General features: G+C 34.2%; 1 protein-coding gene across 3 annotated transcripts in view; it reads right to left on the minus strand.

Annotated features, from left to right (window-relative positions):
• Positions 1-16,456, minus strand: part of LOC145690147 (uncharacterized) — a 74,336-nt gene extending 57,880 nt beyond the window's left edge. For all 3 annotated transcript variants that reach the window (XM_081764754.1, XM_081764755.1, XM_081764756.1), the window contains exons 1-5: positions 16,268-16,456; positions 8,346-8,481; positions 5,072-5,144; positions 4,430-4,508; positions 1,399-1,522 (exon numbers count right to left, since the gene is read on the minus strand). In XM_081764754.1, the coding sequence (XP_081620880.1) occupies positions 1,399-1,522; positions 4,430-4,508; positions 5,072-5,144; positions 8,346-8,481; positions 16,268-16,329 (474 nt within the window). In that variant the 5' untranslated portion in view covers positions 16,330-16,456. The remainder of the gene's footprint in view (positions 1-1,398; positions 1,523-4,429; positions 4,509-5,071; positions 5,145-8,345; positions 8,482-16,267) is intronic.
• Positions 16,457-17,444: the final 988 nt, after the last annotated feature.

The raw sequence follows: 17,444 nt of genomic DNA on the forward strand, positions 1-17,444 counted from the left end.
TAATACAACCTGAGAAGTAAGAGCTAACTTTTACAAAAAAAAAAAAATCAAAATGCTTTTCTAAATATAAAAAATAAAAGTAAATTTCATAAAGCTTCATGTTATAAACATGCATAGTTGGTTACTAAAAGACAACTTAAAAAACAAAAGCTACTTACTTGTGCCTCCGTGTTTGTTACTTTAATTGTATATTTCTTTTCTCGCCGGGAATGTTGTCAACACCAGTTTTATTACTGCTTCACCGAGTTCTTACCTTTACAGTTTCTTTTATAGTTTTAATTTTCTTGTGAAGGATAATTTGTTACGAGTTTTCTATAGGCTATATTCAAAATAAGTGTTCAACCATATCAAACCTAAAATTCACAATAATATTTTTGCTAAGTGGTAATCTGCCAGGAAAAATAGTGTACACAAAAGCCTTATACAGTGAACATAGCGGAAACCACATTAGAGGAACAAATTAATGGATATATTGTGGAATTCCACGTAAGTTATTAATTAGCACAATAATATAGTTCATAAAAACGAGTGGACAGTTTAATTTCTTTGGGTTCAATTTTGGTTTTTGATTACCCTTGGTAATTATCCCTTATTAAACTGTCCACTCGTTGTTTTTTTTATGAAAAATAATATTGTGTTAATTAATAACTCATAGGAATTCCACAATATATCTATGTATATTTGTTGCTCTAATGTAGTTACCTCTAAATTCACTTTATGAGGCTTTTGTGCACAATATTTTCACTAACAGATTACTACTCCGCAAAAATTATTATGAATTTTAGGTTTTATATGGTTGAACACTTATTTTAACTATAGCTTACAAAAAACTCGATGCAAATTGTTCTTCATAAGTTAAATCTTTCAGTTTTACGTCCCACGTTTATGCAGGTTAGGCTAAAGGAGACGGTGATTAGGAGAAATGAATGAAATGGTGGAATGAAGAAAGTGAGAAGAAACGGGAGAACCCGGGAAAACCCACGAGCACGGTGTTTGTCCACCACAAAATCCACACGGCGCGAGCTGGGATAGAACCAGGGACCCCAAGCACCGGAGGTGAACGCTCTACCACTGAGCCACCGCTCGCCCTCTCCGGTGAAATTGAGTTATTAGGTGGAGTAGGTTGAGATCGGACCACAGAACAGTATGTAGGTATTTAATTTTTGCAAGTATACCTTCAGATCAGGGGAATCTTGTTTAGTATATGTCATTGAACTGCATTGGATGAGAATATTTAACTTCCTTTTCTAGTTTACTCGGAACTTAGAGAAATGTGACTTACCATTGTCTTCCCCCGAGCCGCTCATATGTTTTAATACCTAATTTTTCCCTTGCTAAGTAGCTAGTTTGCTTTCTGCGTACCTAGAATGCTGTTTTAAAAAGTGAAAACGTACTCACACGTAAATCACTTAACAATGGTTCTGTACCATGAGGAACACTTGGATCAAGTAGGAGTTGACGCGTTGCAGCTCCGTATGTTTGCCCGTTCAAGAATTGGTATTCTGGCACAAAGCCTGCATATCTGAAGCAAGAAGATGTAATATTAATTTTTTGTATTACAACTTAAACATGTAGTACGTACTTCAAGAAGTATGACTTAAGAGAAAAATAAGTAAGTTTAACGCAAAAAAAAAAAAAAGTATTTTAATGATTTTAGAAAAACTCCATTTTGAGCATACAATGCAGCAAAAGACTTAATTTAATAATTTTCGTAGTGTAAAAAGTTTCTTTTATTTCCCACCTAGAGATGCATATTAGAATCTTACTTTCTTGATAAATTTCCTATATTTCACGAAGTCCAAACCCTAAATTTGATGGCCAAACACTCATAAACCAAAAGTGTGCATACCATAATATTTCATATGCATGTCAAGTTCGTCAATAAAATATCCGTCCATACCACTTACGGTCAAGATCAGAAGAGTTTCATCGATCGCGTTATAGTAATATTTTTGCTAAAATTTAACCACAGTCCAAATTTCTAACTTTGACAGTCAATAACTTAGAAATCAAAGGTCTATACATCATAATACTCCATATTCTTACTAAACTCGTTGATATCTATCACCATGCCAAGTTGGGTCAACATAGGTTGAGTTTCATGTATCTCATACAATAGTTGATATCCTTTAATTTTTAAGTCCAAATCTGAAATTTGATGGCCAGTAACTCGGGAACCAAATGATAGCACACATTAATATTTTATATGTGCACTAGCTCGTCAAGGTCTACCACTTATCCCAAGGTTGTACAAGAGTGGACGAGTTTCATCGATAACATACGATATACGTATAATATTGCAATATCCCCTCATATTAGTAAACAAAATCACATGCTTCGGCTCAAGCATCTGCAAATACAGGTGTCATCACCGAGTAAACACGAAGATGACACGAAGAGATACGAAGAGGACGAGGCCTTCAACCCCTCCACAAGTTCTACCTCCAAAGACTGGCTATATAAACGGACACCTCGAGACAGAAGACATCAGTTGTTAACTGGTCATATCCTATCTATCTCTCCAAGCTGCATCGGGCGGAAGAGATTCCTCTAATCTTACCTCCGAGCTGCAACGGGCAAGAGAGGTACCCTCACCTAATTTTCGCGCTGCAAAAGACAGAGTCATTCTTAACCAACAAACCAATTCTACGAGCTGCTACGGGTAGGAGTTTCAACTTATAGAGAAAAGAACTATTAGAGAATTACTTATTTGCTATCTAATGTACAAACTGGATAGAAATCTTTATAATAAAGGAAAGGGTGATGAGAAAGCTCATGTGCAGTTCCTCATGGGGGGGCATTCAGATGCTGAAGGCATACATGAGGGTTTTAAGACAAATTGCATTTAAATTATGCCAAATATTATATACTCTTAGATACAATAAGAGGGCCCACATCAGCTTTGGGGGGCCCGGGTCCCCTCAGCCCCCAGGATCGGCGCCCTTGGTTAATCAAGATGTATCACCATGCCAAATTTGATTATAACCGGGTGAGCTTTATCAATCCGATACGATATGTATCATACTATCCTTGTGATTGTATCTTAAAAAAATCAAATGAAGAACGAAATAACTATTTCTTTGATTGTATATTTACAGGGATACATTGATCCATCTTTATATATATATATATATATATATATATATATATATATATATATATATATATATATATATATATATATATATATATATATATATATATATATATAGCTTGTGATGCAATTTATATAAATAGTTGAATACTTATCATTTTCATTATATCTATGACCAGGAGAATGCCCGTTCTTTGCATGGGAAGAATACATTTCATTTTGGACATAAAGGGCACAAAAGCTGTCACCAATCAACTTAGGAACCCCGAATACTATGAATTCGACATTAATATCGGTCATTTTCAATTATTTTTACGTCATCGCTCCCCCCTAGGGGTACTAATTTGGATTTAAACGTCATCAGAAATGTCACTGTTTATCTCAACGACCCCAAAAACTAAGGATTCAACACTAGCCCCTCCCATTCAAGTTGCAGAGTTGAATTTGGATTTAAATGGCATCGGAAATGTCACTATTCATCTAAGCAACCCTGAAAACTATGGATTCGGCAGTAATCTAGGTCATTTTCGACAATTTTTATCTATCTCCCACTCCACCTCCCCTAAGTTGCACCGTTAAAGTGAAATTATATATATAAAACATTTCAGTCTAGAACCTCATCTATGTCGAAAATTTGATCGAGATTGGTCGGGTGGTTCAAGAATTATTAAGTCACAAACACATTGACTTTCATTTTTATATATATAGATAGAAAGATTGCAATAATAGATAAAATTTTAAAGAAGTCATACTATAAAACCAACCAAGGGAATTATTTATGAGAGAAACACATTACTACAGGAACTGCTAGACGGCCTCATCCACAGTATGAAAACACGCTGTGCAACCTGTATAGCCATTCAAAGTAATCTCACATCATGCTGAGCTTTTCTGGCTATATCAAAGAGGAGCAGTGTGCAATCGATGCATGAACTCACACGAGAGGATGCCTTACAGTCGTCCTTTGCTATGTTTCTGTGTCATTTGATCTTTCGTGTGGTCCCTGGATATCTCCCCACAAGTTCGATTCTGCAGATTGGCATTAGTTCCACATATTCATTCGTGTGTCACTTAACTATGATGTACCTTAACCTCTGGACACGAGTGAATCTAATACAATGTTTTCTTATTTAAATTTACCTTTTTATCTATCATCTAGTTTACCTCACCACCTTCTTGGATAAAGGATAGGTTTATGACCTGAAATATCAGGACCAGTTTGATTCCAATGTACGGAATGGGGAGTACACTTAATGCTCATCTATAGAAAAATTTCAGCACAATTTTGACATAATCACTATTATGCATTTCAGTATTGATTTTAATTTCACTTACCCTGGAATGTAGTAAGGATGATGTGATGGTTTCATAGCAGGGCATACTTTAGGTGCAAGTGCTGAACACACAACGCCTTCTAGTAGGAGTAATAAGATATTAATTAATTAATTTAATTTTTGAAATATCAAAGAATAATTTATCAATATCACTTACCAAATGCAATTAGAAAACATCAAATATCATTTTGCTAAGTATAATTTGACCACAAAATTGTTATCTGAGATTTTAAAAATAAAAATAACATAATAAATAATTAAAACAAAAGAATACGATACTAATGAATGATCTTCACACGGCATAAATTATTCCAAGGCAAACAGTTATCTAAAAACACAGTTCAGTAGATTTATTAAACTTTTTTAAAGAAAAGAATGTAAAGGAGCCTTTAATATTGTTTTATTGTGCTCATTAGTCGTGTAATCGAATGACTGCACAATTCGCACATTCCGGACGTTTCTGAGTCCAGCGTTTCAAGAATATAAATAGTTCACTTGTGTTATAAAAGTACTAATCTTTTGACATTATCTTATGCACGAACAAATAAATTTGTTATTAAATTTGACAAGACCTATATTTCCACTACTTTAAGTAGAAGTTGATGTGAAGGTTATAGTAGTAATATTGAGCTAGCAAATTTACCTGCTTCTTTTACTGTTGGAGGATCTTTGGAGGATTCAGCACATTCAGGAAGATGCCTTATTTTGTTACATTTCTGAAATTATAATAGAAAAAATGTATAAACAAACACGTCATTCATGTAAATAAGTACTCGGAATTTGTATGAACATTATATGAGGCATCTAGTATCAAAAGCCTCTAAATTTTTTTTTTTTTTTTACCGAAATTTAGTTATATATCGCTCGTTATATATTTAATCTAAAGGAATTCCATGGAAATAGAATTTTGTTTAAAAGCTTAATATTTCATACTAAAACAACTAGTTCAAATGTGGGACTTTGTATGCGTATATATGGAGCTTCATTGCACGTGCGAGATTACTCGAAACTAAGCGAAATGGATGTGGCGGATTTTGATACTAGGCATCTCATATATATAATTAAAATTGTAAATCGATTTCATGATATAGGTCACTGTTTACACTTCTTGTACACATACACACACACACATACACACAAAAGACTATTGAGGATACCTGATGATTTTTCTTTGCATCGCAACATGTATTTTTCTATTTACATCATCATAATCACTTACCTCATATTTATGAATTTTATTTGTTCTTTAGTATTTAATTTTAATTACAATGTGTTAAATACATCTTATGTTTTTGTTTTACATAGACGTTACTTTACTGAACTGAAATAAATAAATATGGATTTCTTACGATTAAAATATTCAATACATGTATGCCATTTGAAACGCAAAGAGATAGAAAGATATAAACTTACATATATAGGAACTACTGATAAAATATTTAACAAAACATGAAACAAATTTATGAGTTCAATTTATGTGTATTATGTGCTGCATAAGTTCTTTGAGTATTTTTTAAAATAGCTATTTTAGGATGTACTATCGTATGGAGACCTGAAACCAAGCGAAAAAAAATCTTAAAAGAAATGGATCAAACGGGTTTATTTTCATACTTATAAGATGCCAAAAAAATAGAAAAAATCAATTTGAAGGTTATTTAGCTCGAAAGCTGTGGGATATATCAAAGATCTCTCAAATGATTTTTAGAAACTGATATATTTTCCTTTATAAAAAAAAAATTAAAAAAGCGTAGTTCACAATCATACGGTTCCTGTGAAATGGATCTTGCAAAAGAAGTAAGAATATGAGAGTACGTTGTAAGTACAGGTGAGACATGAACTATTTGTTTTTAAATGGCAAACACTCAGAAGTGAGTACCATTCCGCTTCTCTATTCTTGGTCGCTAAGCGTTAATGTTGGTTTTCATGCAATGGAAAATAATATTTTCAGATGCAAATCTATCTCCTTTAATCTACTTAGATGAACTATAAATGTTATTTACTATTTATCTATTTATTATTTATCTATTTATTATTATTTATCTATTTATGTATTTATTTATCTTATTATTTATCTATTTTTAATTATTAAATACTTTTAAGAAATCTGTTCTGTATAGTTTCGTAACATTTGACAATATTTGCGGTTACACGAAAGTGATAACTGATAAGCGATACTAATCTTTAGCAATCAATAGAAAAGAAACGAAACGATATGCCACTATTATCTTCCAGGGATAAATAAAAAAAAAAGTTATGTATCATCTTCACTTAAAGCATTTCTCCATATCTTAACTTATTTTATAAAATCAGTTATGTGGTTACCACATGATTGTCAAACTTGTTATTTAGATACAGAATATACTAATTTGAGTGGATCTATTGTCGAAAGTCACTTCACTAAGAATTCAAATTTTGTCACTACACTAAGGAAATAAGATAATATAAACTTTTACCAATGTGATTTCCTTCAAATGCACCTAAATTCCTTGAATTATATTTAATATGACCTATAGTTTCCGAGCTCAATAATCTTAAAGTTATTAATCCTGTTTTCAGCAGCTTATAAATTTGAAAATGCACGTTTCCTGAACCGTGTTTTTAAAAATGATTTCTTGCTTGGCTTGAGGTCTCCTACCGGTAATATACTTTGTATCCAACATTTCTGAAAGACACTGTACATCTCGTGTTTTTCACCTATCTCCTTTAGAAAATAAAATCAGAATAAAAACAAGAAAGAAATAAAGATAAAAAGAACAAAATAACAAGACAGATTTAGTCTTATTTACATTATAGTTGTAGATCTTAACAAGAATTTTAGGAAAATGATCCAAAAATGGATCAAAATATTGCAATCTTGGCCAATAAGGTTTTTGGATCAAGGGCCACAAAATTTTTGAACGGCCCCTAAATCGAGTTTTCGTATTTTCTACGGAATAAGTACATCACAATGAGTTAACTGATAGTTTGGGTTTGGCTACACTATATATAGTTCTGTAAGTATGAAGAAACAACAGATCAAATATAACGTCAAAAGTGTATTTCAGTACTTCAGTGTATTTAAGAAATATATCTAGTCATTTTAATTGGAAAGTAAGATTTCAGCAAATTAAATTTTCACTAAGCTGTTTTAACTGTCCATTAATTATATCAGTCAAGTCAGGTTTATCTTATGAAATCCATCACTAAATAATTTACAAGTCAGGCTAACTATTAACATTTTAATATTCCTTTCTTTATCTTTCGCTTTACATTTGATGACGTTCGAAAAAAATGAAGGTGTTTGTAGATCTATTTTCGTCTAACTAATATTTCTTAATAACTGATTAATCATTGAAACATTTAACCATTCTTTTACAGAAAACATTTCATAAAACGTTTAACCAACATTTTGTTAAAACATTTAAACAATTGTATGTTAGTAAAAGTTTATTAAAAATGTCTATATACTTTTATTGCCAAGTTTGGCGTATTAAACATTTGTAAATAGAAGTTTACACGTGTAAATAATAAAAAGTTACAGTTACCTTAAGCATGAGAAACGTTTCAGATGTGATCCCTACTAGTAATCAGAACTCATAGTTTTTACTTTTTAATTATTAACAACATCCTTTTATTCTATGTAATAAATTTAAAGAAAAAATCTTTCATCAAGTTGTAAGTGAACACACTATTTACGCTATTCCTCATTAAAACGTTTTCACTGAAGTGATCACGAGCCCGAGTGAGCGCGAGCCCAGTTGAGGGAAGTAATCGCGAGCCCGGGTGAGTGCGAGCCCAGTCCAGAGAGATGAGCGCGAGCCCGAGTGAGTGCGAGCTCAGTTGAGAGAAATGAGCGCGATCCTGAGCGAGCCCAGTGGAAAATGGACATCTATGCTGTATACAACTGTTATTTGATTAATCTAATTAATTATACAGACCTTGCGATGATATGGATTTCCAGCAAGTACAGATTTATAGGCAGTGTAGACCTCTGGATCTGTGAGTATCTTATGAGTCGTAGCCGCATATGTGTCTCCAAACCTAAATTGAAAATCTGGTACAAAACCAGTATACCTGAAACAAAAATAGGGTCAATGTCATTATTTGCAGGGTATTGGTATTGATTGATATCCGTAATAGAAATTCCAACTTGTTTCGTTTAATTACTTTGTTGGCATTAACATGATCAAAATACACTTTCCATAGAGTAAACTCTAAACTAAAACCTTTCTGTATTGAGCAAAGAAGCTGCTAGTCATAATATTTTATCTATACTGACTCATTTTATGAAAATCAATTTAAAACATGGAACTTGTTAACAATGAGTTGAATGTTATATTTGCCCACTCCATGTTCTTAAAAGACTTCAAAAAGTATGAAATTCATTATGTTAAAATAATATCAATATTTGGTGCTAGTTGCTAAATATAATTAGAGGCGTGTCATTTATTATTATTACTTATTACTTTTTCAAGAGCATTGATTTCTTATATATACCAATTGTCTCGTTTACCCCGGTTTTCACCAATATGCTTCCCATGCACGATATCGCTGCAATGTGTCTCCTCAATTTCAATATCCATATTTTTTCAAACGAATGGATTAATTCTTCACAAAAGTTATCTCTATATATAATTATATAGGTTTATATGTTTGTCTCCAAAGAAAAGTTTATATGTTTGTTTACAATCCTTTCGACAATGAGATCTCGAAAACCACAACTGCTAGAAACGTACCGTTTTCGCTAATCGATTCCAAATTTTGTGTAGATTGTCCAGTTGTAATTGATTTATTTTTTAAAAACGTAGCCGTTATTTCTTTATTACATTTTTTAGGTTTACACTGAAAGTGTTGAAATTTTAAAAAAGTATCATATCATGTGAGTTATACATTCCAACGCGACATTGTTGTATATAGGAGTTGTATCTCTCTCAGGCTTTTGTTTTATGGCAAACGATAACGAAAAACGAAGGATAACAATTTCTCCAAGCTAAGATGAATCATTATTGTTTGGAGTGTTTTGCCCAATGTACAACATATATCATTGACATTATAATTAAGTGTGTATGTAATGTATATTTGCTTATTACATACTGCATGTAAGTAGAAAGAAAACAATGATCATACATGAATTAGAAACTCCAACTGGAAGTAGGCTCGAATCTTACAAACGGTGCGAGATAATGAAAAAAATAATCGGAAAAATCTCCCCTTTATGATACTGCTTGCCGATTTTTATCAAGACGTTTTTCACTTGTGTCTGTAAAGGGACATGTACAGGTGTTGTGAGGAATGACAAGAGATTCATACTCAAATGTGAATGATGCACTGTGTAGAGAGCGCAGGTTCAGATAGTATTAGTTATTATGAACAATTTGAGTCTTTTTTCAAATATATATAATTGCTGAATGTTTCTGTACATCCTGTAATTGTTATGTCTAAATGAATTATATCTCAGTTAAAAGCATATAGTTCGTAGATTCAGAATATGATTTACATATAATCTTCACGCTGCGTTCGTAGATTTAATAGAATTCGAAAAAAAAATAAGTTTTTAACAAGCTATGATCATCCCGACAATATTAATCTTAACTCAATAATCCTAGAAGGCACCTCGAATTTAAAATTTTCACATTTCACTCCTACATTTAAATTATATGTTGTTATAATTCTAAGCTTACCTCTTTGTTACTACATTTTCAGGTATCAATGTATTTTCTCCTGTAATATTTTGGCTTTAGAGAGACCTTCATTCTCAGGCGACGTTGATTGTTTATTTACAAATAGAAATTTAAACGTCTATAACGTAAGAAAAAAAATCTTATCTACAATATAAAAAGAGGAGATTCTGATCCACAAGGTAAGAAGAGAAAATTCTGATTTACAATGTAAGAAGAGAAGATTCTGATCTGCGAAGTAAGAAGAGAAGATTCTGATCTACACAGTAAGGAGAAAAGATTGTGATCTACAAAATAAGAAGATTCTGATATACGATGTGAGAAGAAAAGACTGATCTACAATGTAAGAAGAGAAGATTTTGATCTGCGAAGTAAGAAGAGAAGAATCTGACCTACAATGTAAGAAGAAAAGATTCTGATCTACAAAATAAGAAGAGAAGATTCTGATCCACAGTGTAAGAAGAAAAGACTGGTCTACAATGTAAGAAGAGAAGATTCTGGTCTGCGAAGTAAGAAGAGAAGAATCTGATCTACAAAGTAAGAAGAAAAGATTCTGGTCTACAAAATAAGAAGAGAAGATTCTGATCTACAGTGTAAGAAGAAAAGACTCTGGTCTACAATATAAGAAAAGAAAAAGATTCTGATCCACAGTGCAAGAAGCAAAATTTCTGATCTACAATGTAAAATGAAAAGAAGTATGTAAATCAGCAATCAACATTGTCTCAGGATAAGGATCACTTCTATCCCGAAATGTTACAGAAGAAAATACTCTCATATACTTATGGCCTTTAGCTAATTATATACGTATGTTGTTCATTTCTGATATCAATGTATTATTCTTCAGACCCTGAAATGCTATTACTGTTAAAAGAGCTTCTCATAAAATAACTACAAGCTGTAGTCATTCTGTAAGTTAAAAAAAAAAAAAAAAGTTCAATTCTTTATACTATATAAAATAAATATACGCGTGTAGGTAATCCGAATAATGCCTTGGTATACTATTGAGCCTTCAGAAATCCTGTGGAAAGAAAGTGACATTCAAACCTACAGATATTGCTACAAATTGAATTTTTAATCATGTTGACCTTATTATTATTATCAACTGTTGCCAGGACCTGGGGCTAATGAAGTTTTAATTTCTTTCTTTCTTAGGTTCGGGCCTGGAAATATTTCCTCTACGTTTCTCGATCTTCAGCTTCCTTTTTTAACTCCCAATATTATATTCTGTTTTTCAAATAATCTATTAGTTGTATTCTTCCCACTGCTCGCTTTTCTTCCATCTTTCCCTCTATGGCGCTATGAAGAAGACATTTCTTGACAAGATGTGTTCAATCCAATTGGCCTTCGTACGAAAGATGCTGGCTAAAAGCGTACTCTTCTCTCCTATCCGTTTTAAAATACCTTCGTTTGTTATTCTCTCTGTCCATGTTATCTTCTCGAACTTCCTCCAACACCACATTTCGAAGCTCTCTAAATATTTTTGCTCTCAACTTCTGTAATGTCAAAGTCTCTGAACCATGAAGTCTAATACTTCATATATAGCACTTTATCAACTTCTTCTTTAGTCCAATATTAAGCCTGCTAGTTAAGAGTGATCTTTTCTTGTTGAATGCCTCTTTGGCTATGATAATTTTTGACCTCATCTTTTGTTTCAGTAAGCAGTTCTCGTTAAAATATTTCCCAGATATTTGAAATATCAACCTTTTCAAGTTCTCTTTGTTCTACTCTGACCCATAAGGGCGTGTTTCCGCGGCATATTCTCATGACTTTCGATTTTTCAACATTGATTTCTTTTCCATATTGTTTCTCAGTGTCAACTATTTTGTCTGTCCTAGTTCTTCTTCGGTTCTAGCTATAATAACCATGTCATCTGCATACCTGATCTTGTTAATGATCTGCCCTCCAATCTTGAAATCTTCCATTTCCATTAATGCTTCCTTCATTAAACATTCACTGTACATGTTGAATAATCGGGGCGAGATACTGGCTCCTCTTCCAATCTTTGTTTCTTCATTCAAACGCAATTTCACTTATTGTCCTATATACAGGTTGCGAATTAGTCGCCGGTCTCTTCAGTTGACCTCGATTTCATTAAGAATTTTCAGAAGTTTGGTCGAATTGACCAGGTCGAATGCTTTCTGCCAGTCGATGAAGCACAAACACAACTCTTCCTTTACTTCAAGAATTCTTTCTGATATAATTCTCATCAATTCAATAGCATCTCTGGTGTCTTTTCCTTTCCGGAATGCAAATAGATCTTCTACTCTCTCCCCTATAGTACTTTCCAGCCGCCTGATGAGTATGCGCGCAATAATTTTTCCAGTGTAGGAAATAAGGCTAATGGTTCTGTGATCACTGCACTTCTTTGCTTGTTTTTTCTTGGGTAATGCAGCCATTGTAACATCAAAAAAATCCTTTGATCATTCTTCACTCAGATTGATCTTGTTAATGAGTGAAATCAGAGCTTTCATTGTATTACCTTTTAATCTTTAGAGCAGATCCGCTGGCATGTCGTCGTCCTTGCCCTTGATGGCTTCTACTACTTCACTTTTCAGTATTCTGGGTTCTTTTTCTTTATCATCCATCTCTTCGTATGTTTCAATGGCAATATCTTTTAAACGGTTCTTGTGGTAGTATAGATCCTTTATGTATTCCTCCGAAACTGTAAGGATTCTTTGATGGTCGGTGATTACATGACTTTGTTGGTTTTTGATGTATTATTTTTGATAGCTTTCCCTCCTAATTCTTGTGCTTTCTGATATATCAGATCATATCTGTCGCGCCTTCCGCAACATGGCAATTAACGCCCTAACACCAGCTGAGATCAACTAGGGTTTACAGTGCTGCCACATCTTTCGTACTCTGCGGACTTGGGTTCCAGGGATTACTACCTGTTCGGGACAATAAAAAAAAAAAAAAACCTCCGCGTGGTCGTCCGATTGATATATATAAATATATAAGTCCAAATAACTATATATATATATATATATATATATATATATATATATATATATATATATATATATATATATAAGTACAGGTTGTTAATAAATTAAGCCGACAAACTGAAAGAGGTGATTCACACACCAAAATAAGAGAAAAAGTTCATATGGACCTGTGGGGAAAAGTGCATAATTTCAGAGCTAGGACTGTCCAAAATCGCGAAAAAGCCACATTTCAAGAGGCCCTATTTCGAATTCGAGAAATCGTGGAGGGTGGTCCTTATTAGCATAAAGGAAGTTATACATACGCAGTCCAAAAATGCACATTTCATTAATGTTCAATGAGTGTACAAAGTGTTTCCTGCAGGATGAAATTTCCAAACATGCCATCAACCGAATTTTGATATATACTCTGTATTTATGATTGGTCCAAAGTAGGCAAACGATAAGTCTTGATAGTAGTGAACACGGAATCCTTTGGCGCGATGTCGGAAGTGTTAAGGATCGTCAACAGCACGGTCTCTCGTACTCAGGAAAACGCATGCTGCGATGTTTTCTTTTACGCTTATAAGTGAAGAAAACGTGAAATATACCGTGACGAAATACATCGCATTACGCGTTACTCTGAACACACACACACACCAAAAAAAAAAAAAAACACACACACACACGGAGCTGCCGGTTTCTAACACTTCCAACTTCCCTCCGAAGCATTGGATGTCAATTGTTGTCAAGGCTTACCTCCTGCCTACTTTGGGCCCTCCTTGAAATCATGGTATATCTGAAAATTCTATTGAGAGCATATCTGAGAGTTACACCCTTTAAGGAATATCCTGTACACATATTGAAAATTGATGAAATATGCACTTTTGGATTGTGTATGCGTGGCTTCCTTTACGCTAATAAGGACTACCATCCACAGTTTCTGGAACTCGAAATTTAGCTGGAATTCTGGAAAATTAGGGCTTGTTGAAATTTAGCTTTTTTGCGATTTTGGACAGCCCTAGCTCTGAAACTATTCATTTTTCGCCATAGGTCCATATTAACTTTTTCTCTTATTTTGATGAGAGGAATCACCTCTTACAGTTTGTCGATATAGTTCATTAACACACTTCTCTGGACCATGAGCAATTTGGCCCTGAAATTACACATATCTACCTTAACTCTTCTCCAGTCTATAATGTTACAGACTGACGGAATCACAGGACGAATACAAATCTAGGCCGCGGTGGCTCAGTGGTCGAGCGTTCACCTCTGGTACGTGGATCCCTGGTTCGATTCCAGTTCGCACCAAATGGACTTTGTGGTGGACAATCACTGTGTGAGTGAGTTTTCTCGGGATTCTCCCATTTCCTCTTACTTTATTTACAGGCGTAAAAAATGAAATCTTTAAGTTTTACGTCCCACGGTTATGCCGGTTAGGCTAAAGGAGACGGTGATTATGAGAGATGAGTGAAATGGTGGAATGAAGAAACTGGGAGGAAACGGGGGAACCCCAAGAAAACCCACGAGCACGGCGTTTGTTCACCACAAGGTCCACACGGCGCGAGGTGGGATCGAACCAGGGACTCCAATCACCGGAGGTGAACGCTCTATCACTGAGCCACCGCGCCCCTATTTACAGACGTGTTCGAATTATTAGACTCTCGCTCGAAAATGCAAAATTGATGTAGGAGTCCTAATTTCATAGTTCTAGAACATTTAATTTAATGGTTAAACCACCAATATAGGACCCTTCATTTGTTTACTGTACACTTGAAGCAGTGATATCAGCGTTGAACAGCAGATGGTATTAGTGAGGGGGGGGGGATTCTGAAAGTGGTGTTTCAGTTGTAGATAGCTATTGTAGTTCCTATCAACAAGTTACAGTTTGAAGTGTTATGGTTACTGTCGTAAGAAGTTAACGATATTCAAAGCCGTTCAACAGTTCGAATGGGCCAGTTGAAAATGATCGTGACGTGTTTCGTGTATCAATCTTTCATTCTGTGTAGTCCTGTAATTGAAGCATAATGGGAAAAGCAAAAGACCTTCCTCCGCGTAAAATAGAAGTTAACAAAATACTTCTGGTGGAAATAAGATATACACGGCAATACATTGCTAGTCGAGTTGGGATAGAACAAAAATCTGTGAGTAGAATCTCTGTTGAAATGAACAAGAGCCAAAATAGGGTTGGGAAGTGTGGGTGAAAACCAAAGCTATCGCTAAAAGGTATCAGAAACTAGAAAGATTGGCTCTGAGAAACAGAAGTGCAACTTCTAATAGACTTAAGCATACGAATGGCTGAGTATGGCGCACACATTTGGCCTGAAAGTGTTCGAAGGATTCTTCGTGCCGAGGGAATAAAAGCACACGGTCAAGAAAGAAAACAAAAATTAGAATCTACTCCAATCATGGCAAAGAAGCGCCTCGAATGGGCACGAGGCCTAGAATATTGGACTGCTGAGATTGGAGAATAGTGTGTTTCAGAGACGAATCATGTATCTTTGTGTCTGATGAATGTTCACAATATGTGTGACGTTGACCTGGGAGGAATTCAAGTTGGAATGTCTTAACTCTGGTTTGATGACGCACAATTCATCTTCATGCATGATGAAGCCCCATGCCACCGGGCCAAAGCTGTGACAAAATTCTTCGAGTACAACGAAATTAGTGTTCTTCTCTGGCCAGGCACTAGTCCTGATATGAACCCGATTGAAAACTTTGAGCTTCATGGAAGAAATGCTAAAGAAGAAGCACATTAGAACCAAACTTCAATTGATCAAGGAGATCAACAATTTGTGGTATCACGATGCTGAATTGAAGGCAAAATGTGCTAAACTCGTACATAGAATGCCACAAAGGATAAAAGACTTAATAAAGAATAAGGAATTTCATAAGAAGAATTAATCTTTGTGTGAGAGATAATTTTCTTGTAAGTACTCCATTTCATTTTTTGTTTCCAAATGTCACACCCACTAGAAATTAGGAGAGAGTTACAAAGTAGTAATTTGGAGTACGTTCGAACGTATTTTCTCACGTAATATTGTAAGAACAGAAAAATATTCAGAAACTGAATGTTGAGTCTAATAAATTGAACACGTCTGTATTTCACCATTGCATTCATTTCTAATCATCACTGCCTCCTTTAGCCTGCTCGGCATAATCGTAGGACGTAAAACTTAAACATTTAATTTCATTTCATTCTTTTGTTGACTTGGTTTTAATAAATTAGTCATTCAATATAAAAGAAAATCAACTTACCCTGGGATGTGATGAGGCTGAGGTGTATGGTAAACTTTCCTTGACTTCCCTGGTAGTCCCATTTTTTGCACTGAATTAATTTTAAAGAATAAATAAAATCATACCGGATATATATAAAAAGAGCTATATAAATAAAGGTAACATTTTTCTACTTGTAAATTTTGAGCCGAAAAATTTATGTTACAACAATGATTGTATTACCAGGGAATAAAGATAGAAAATAAAATCAATTGTTATTATTGCATATGTATTCATCTTACGTTGAGTGATCGAAACCAAAAACTAAGTAATTGAGTCTTTTAAGGATACTATGATCTCATACGTTCGTTCTTTTTTTAGTGTGAAATATTGGTACAGGGTATCTGACAAGTAATAATACAGTAGAAATGGTAGATAAGTGAAATTTAAGTGGAATTACGGCATACATAATTTTCTACAGGAGATATTCGAAATGTTCTCGAAAATCCTGAAAACACATCTGCACATGATGCTCCATATTTGTGTAACACTTTCCAGAGTATTGCTTGAGAAATTTGTGCAATATGCTAGGTAATGGCTGTATGCGGCACCTCCAGGGTGTGATAATTATTCTTGTATACCTATCCTTTCAGTTAATATCATAGATAAAAATGCAAGGAAGAGAAATTTGAAGGCCCAGAAGGCCCAATTCTACAGGAGGTATCACTTGAGATACCTTCAAAAATTGGAGTGAGACAGGGCCGTGTGTATAGTTGCCACTATATGCGTACACTTTAAAACCGGCCCTGAGCACAAATATGAAAACTTCACTTATATTCCCCTTGCTCCTTTGTCTTCTTTCCCTTCCCTTTCCCCATGGATTCAAAAACTACCGGAATCTCTTTCTCCTCACTCTACTCCAAATGCAAAAATGTATTAGCAAAGGTACAAAAATACACAAACAAAATGTTAGTTGTAATACGTACCGTAGCTGGTTTTAAAATGTACGTATTATACTGTGTAAAGTGCGTGAATACTTGCCTTGTTCTCTGAAAGAAACTTCAGTAAAGACAGTAGAGAGGATCACGTGAAATATAGACATATGTATGGGATATGGAAAGCCACAATTGAAGTCGCCGTTATCCGTTACTAAGATAACGGATTGACTCCACTAATGAACTTTATCGAGGTAATTGCTCTAGTTATCTATTGCAAGAAA

The sequence above is a fragment of the Thermobia domestica genome, chromosome 7 (assembly GCF_964235325.1).
Source record: "Thermobia domestica chromosome 7, izTheDome1.hap1.1, whole genome shotgun sequence".
Classification (NCBI taxonomy): Eukaryota; Metazoa; Arthropoda; class Insecta; order Zygentoma; family Lepismatidae; genus Thermobia; species Thermobia domestica.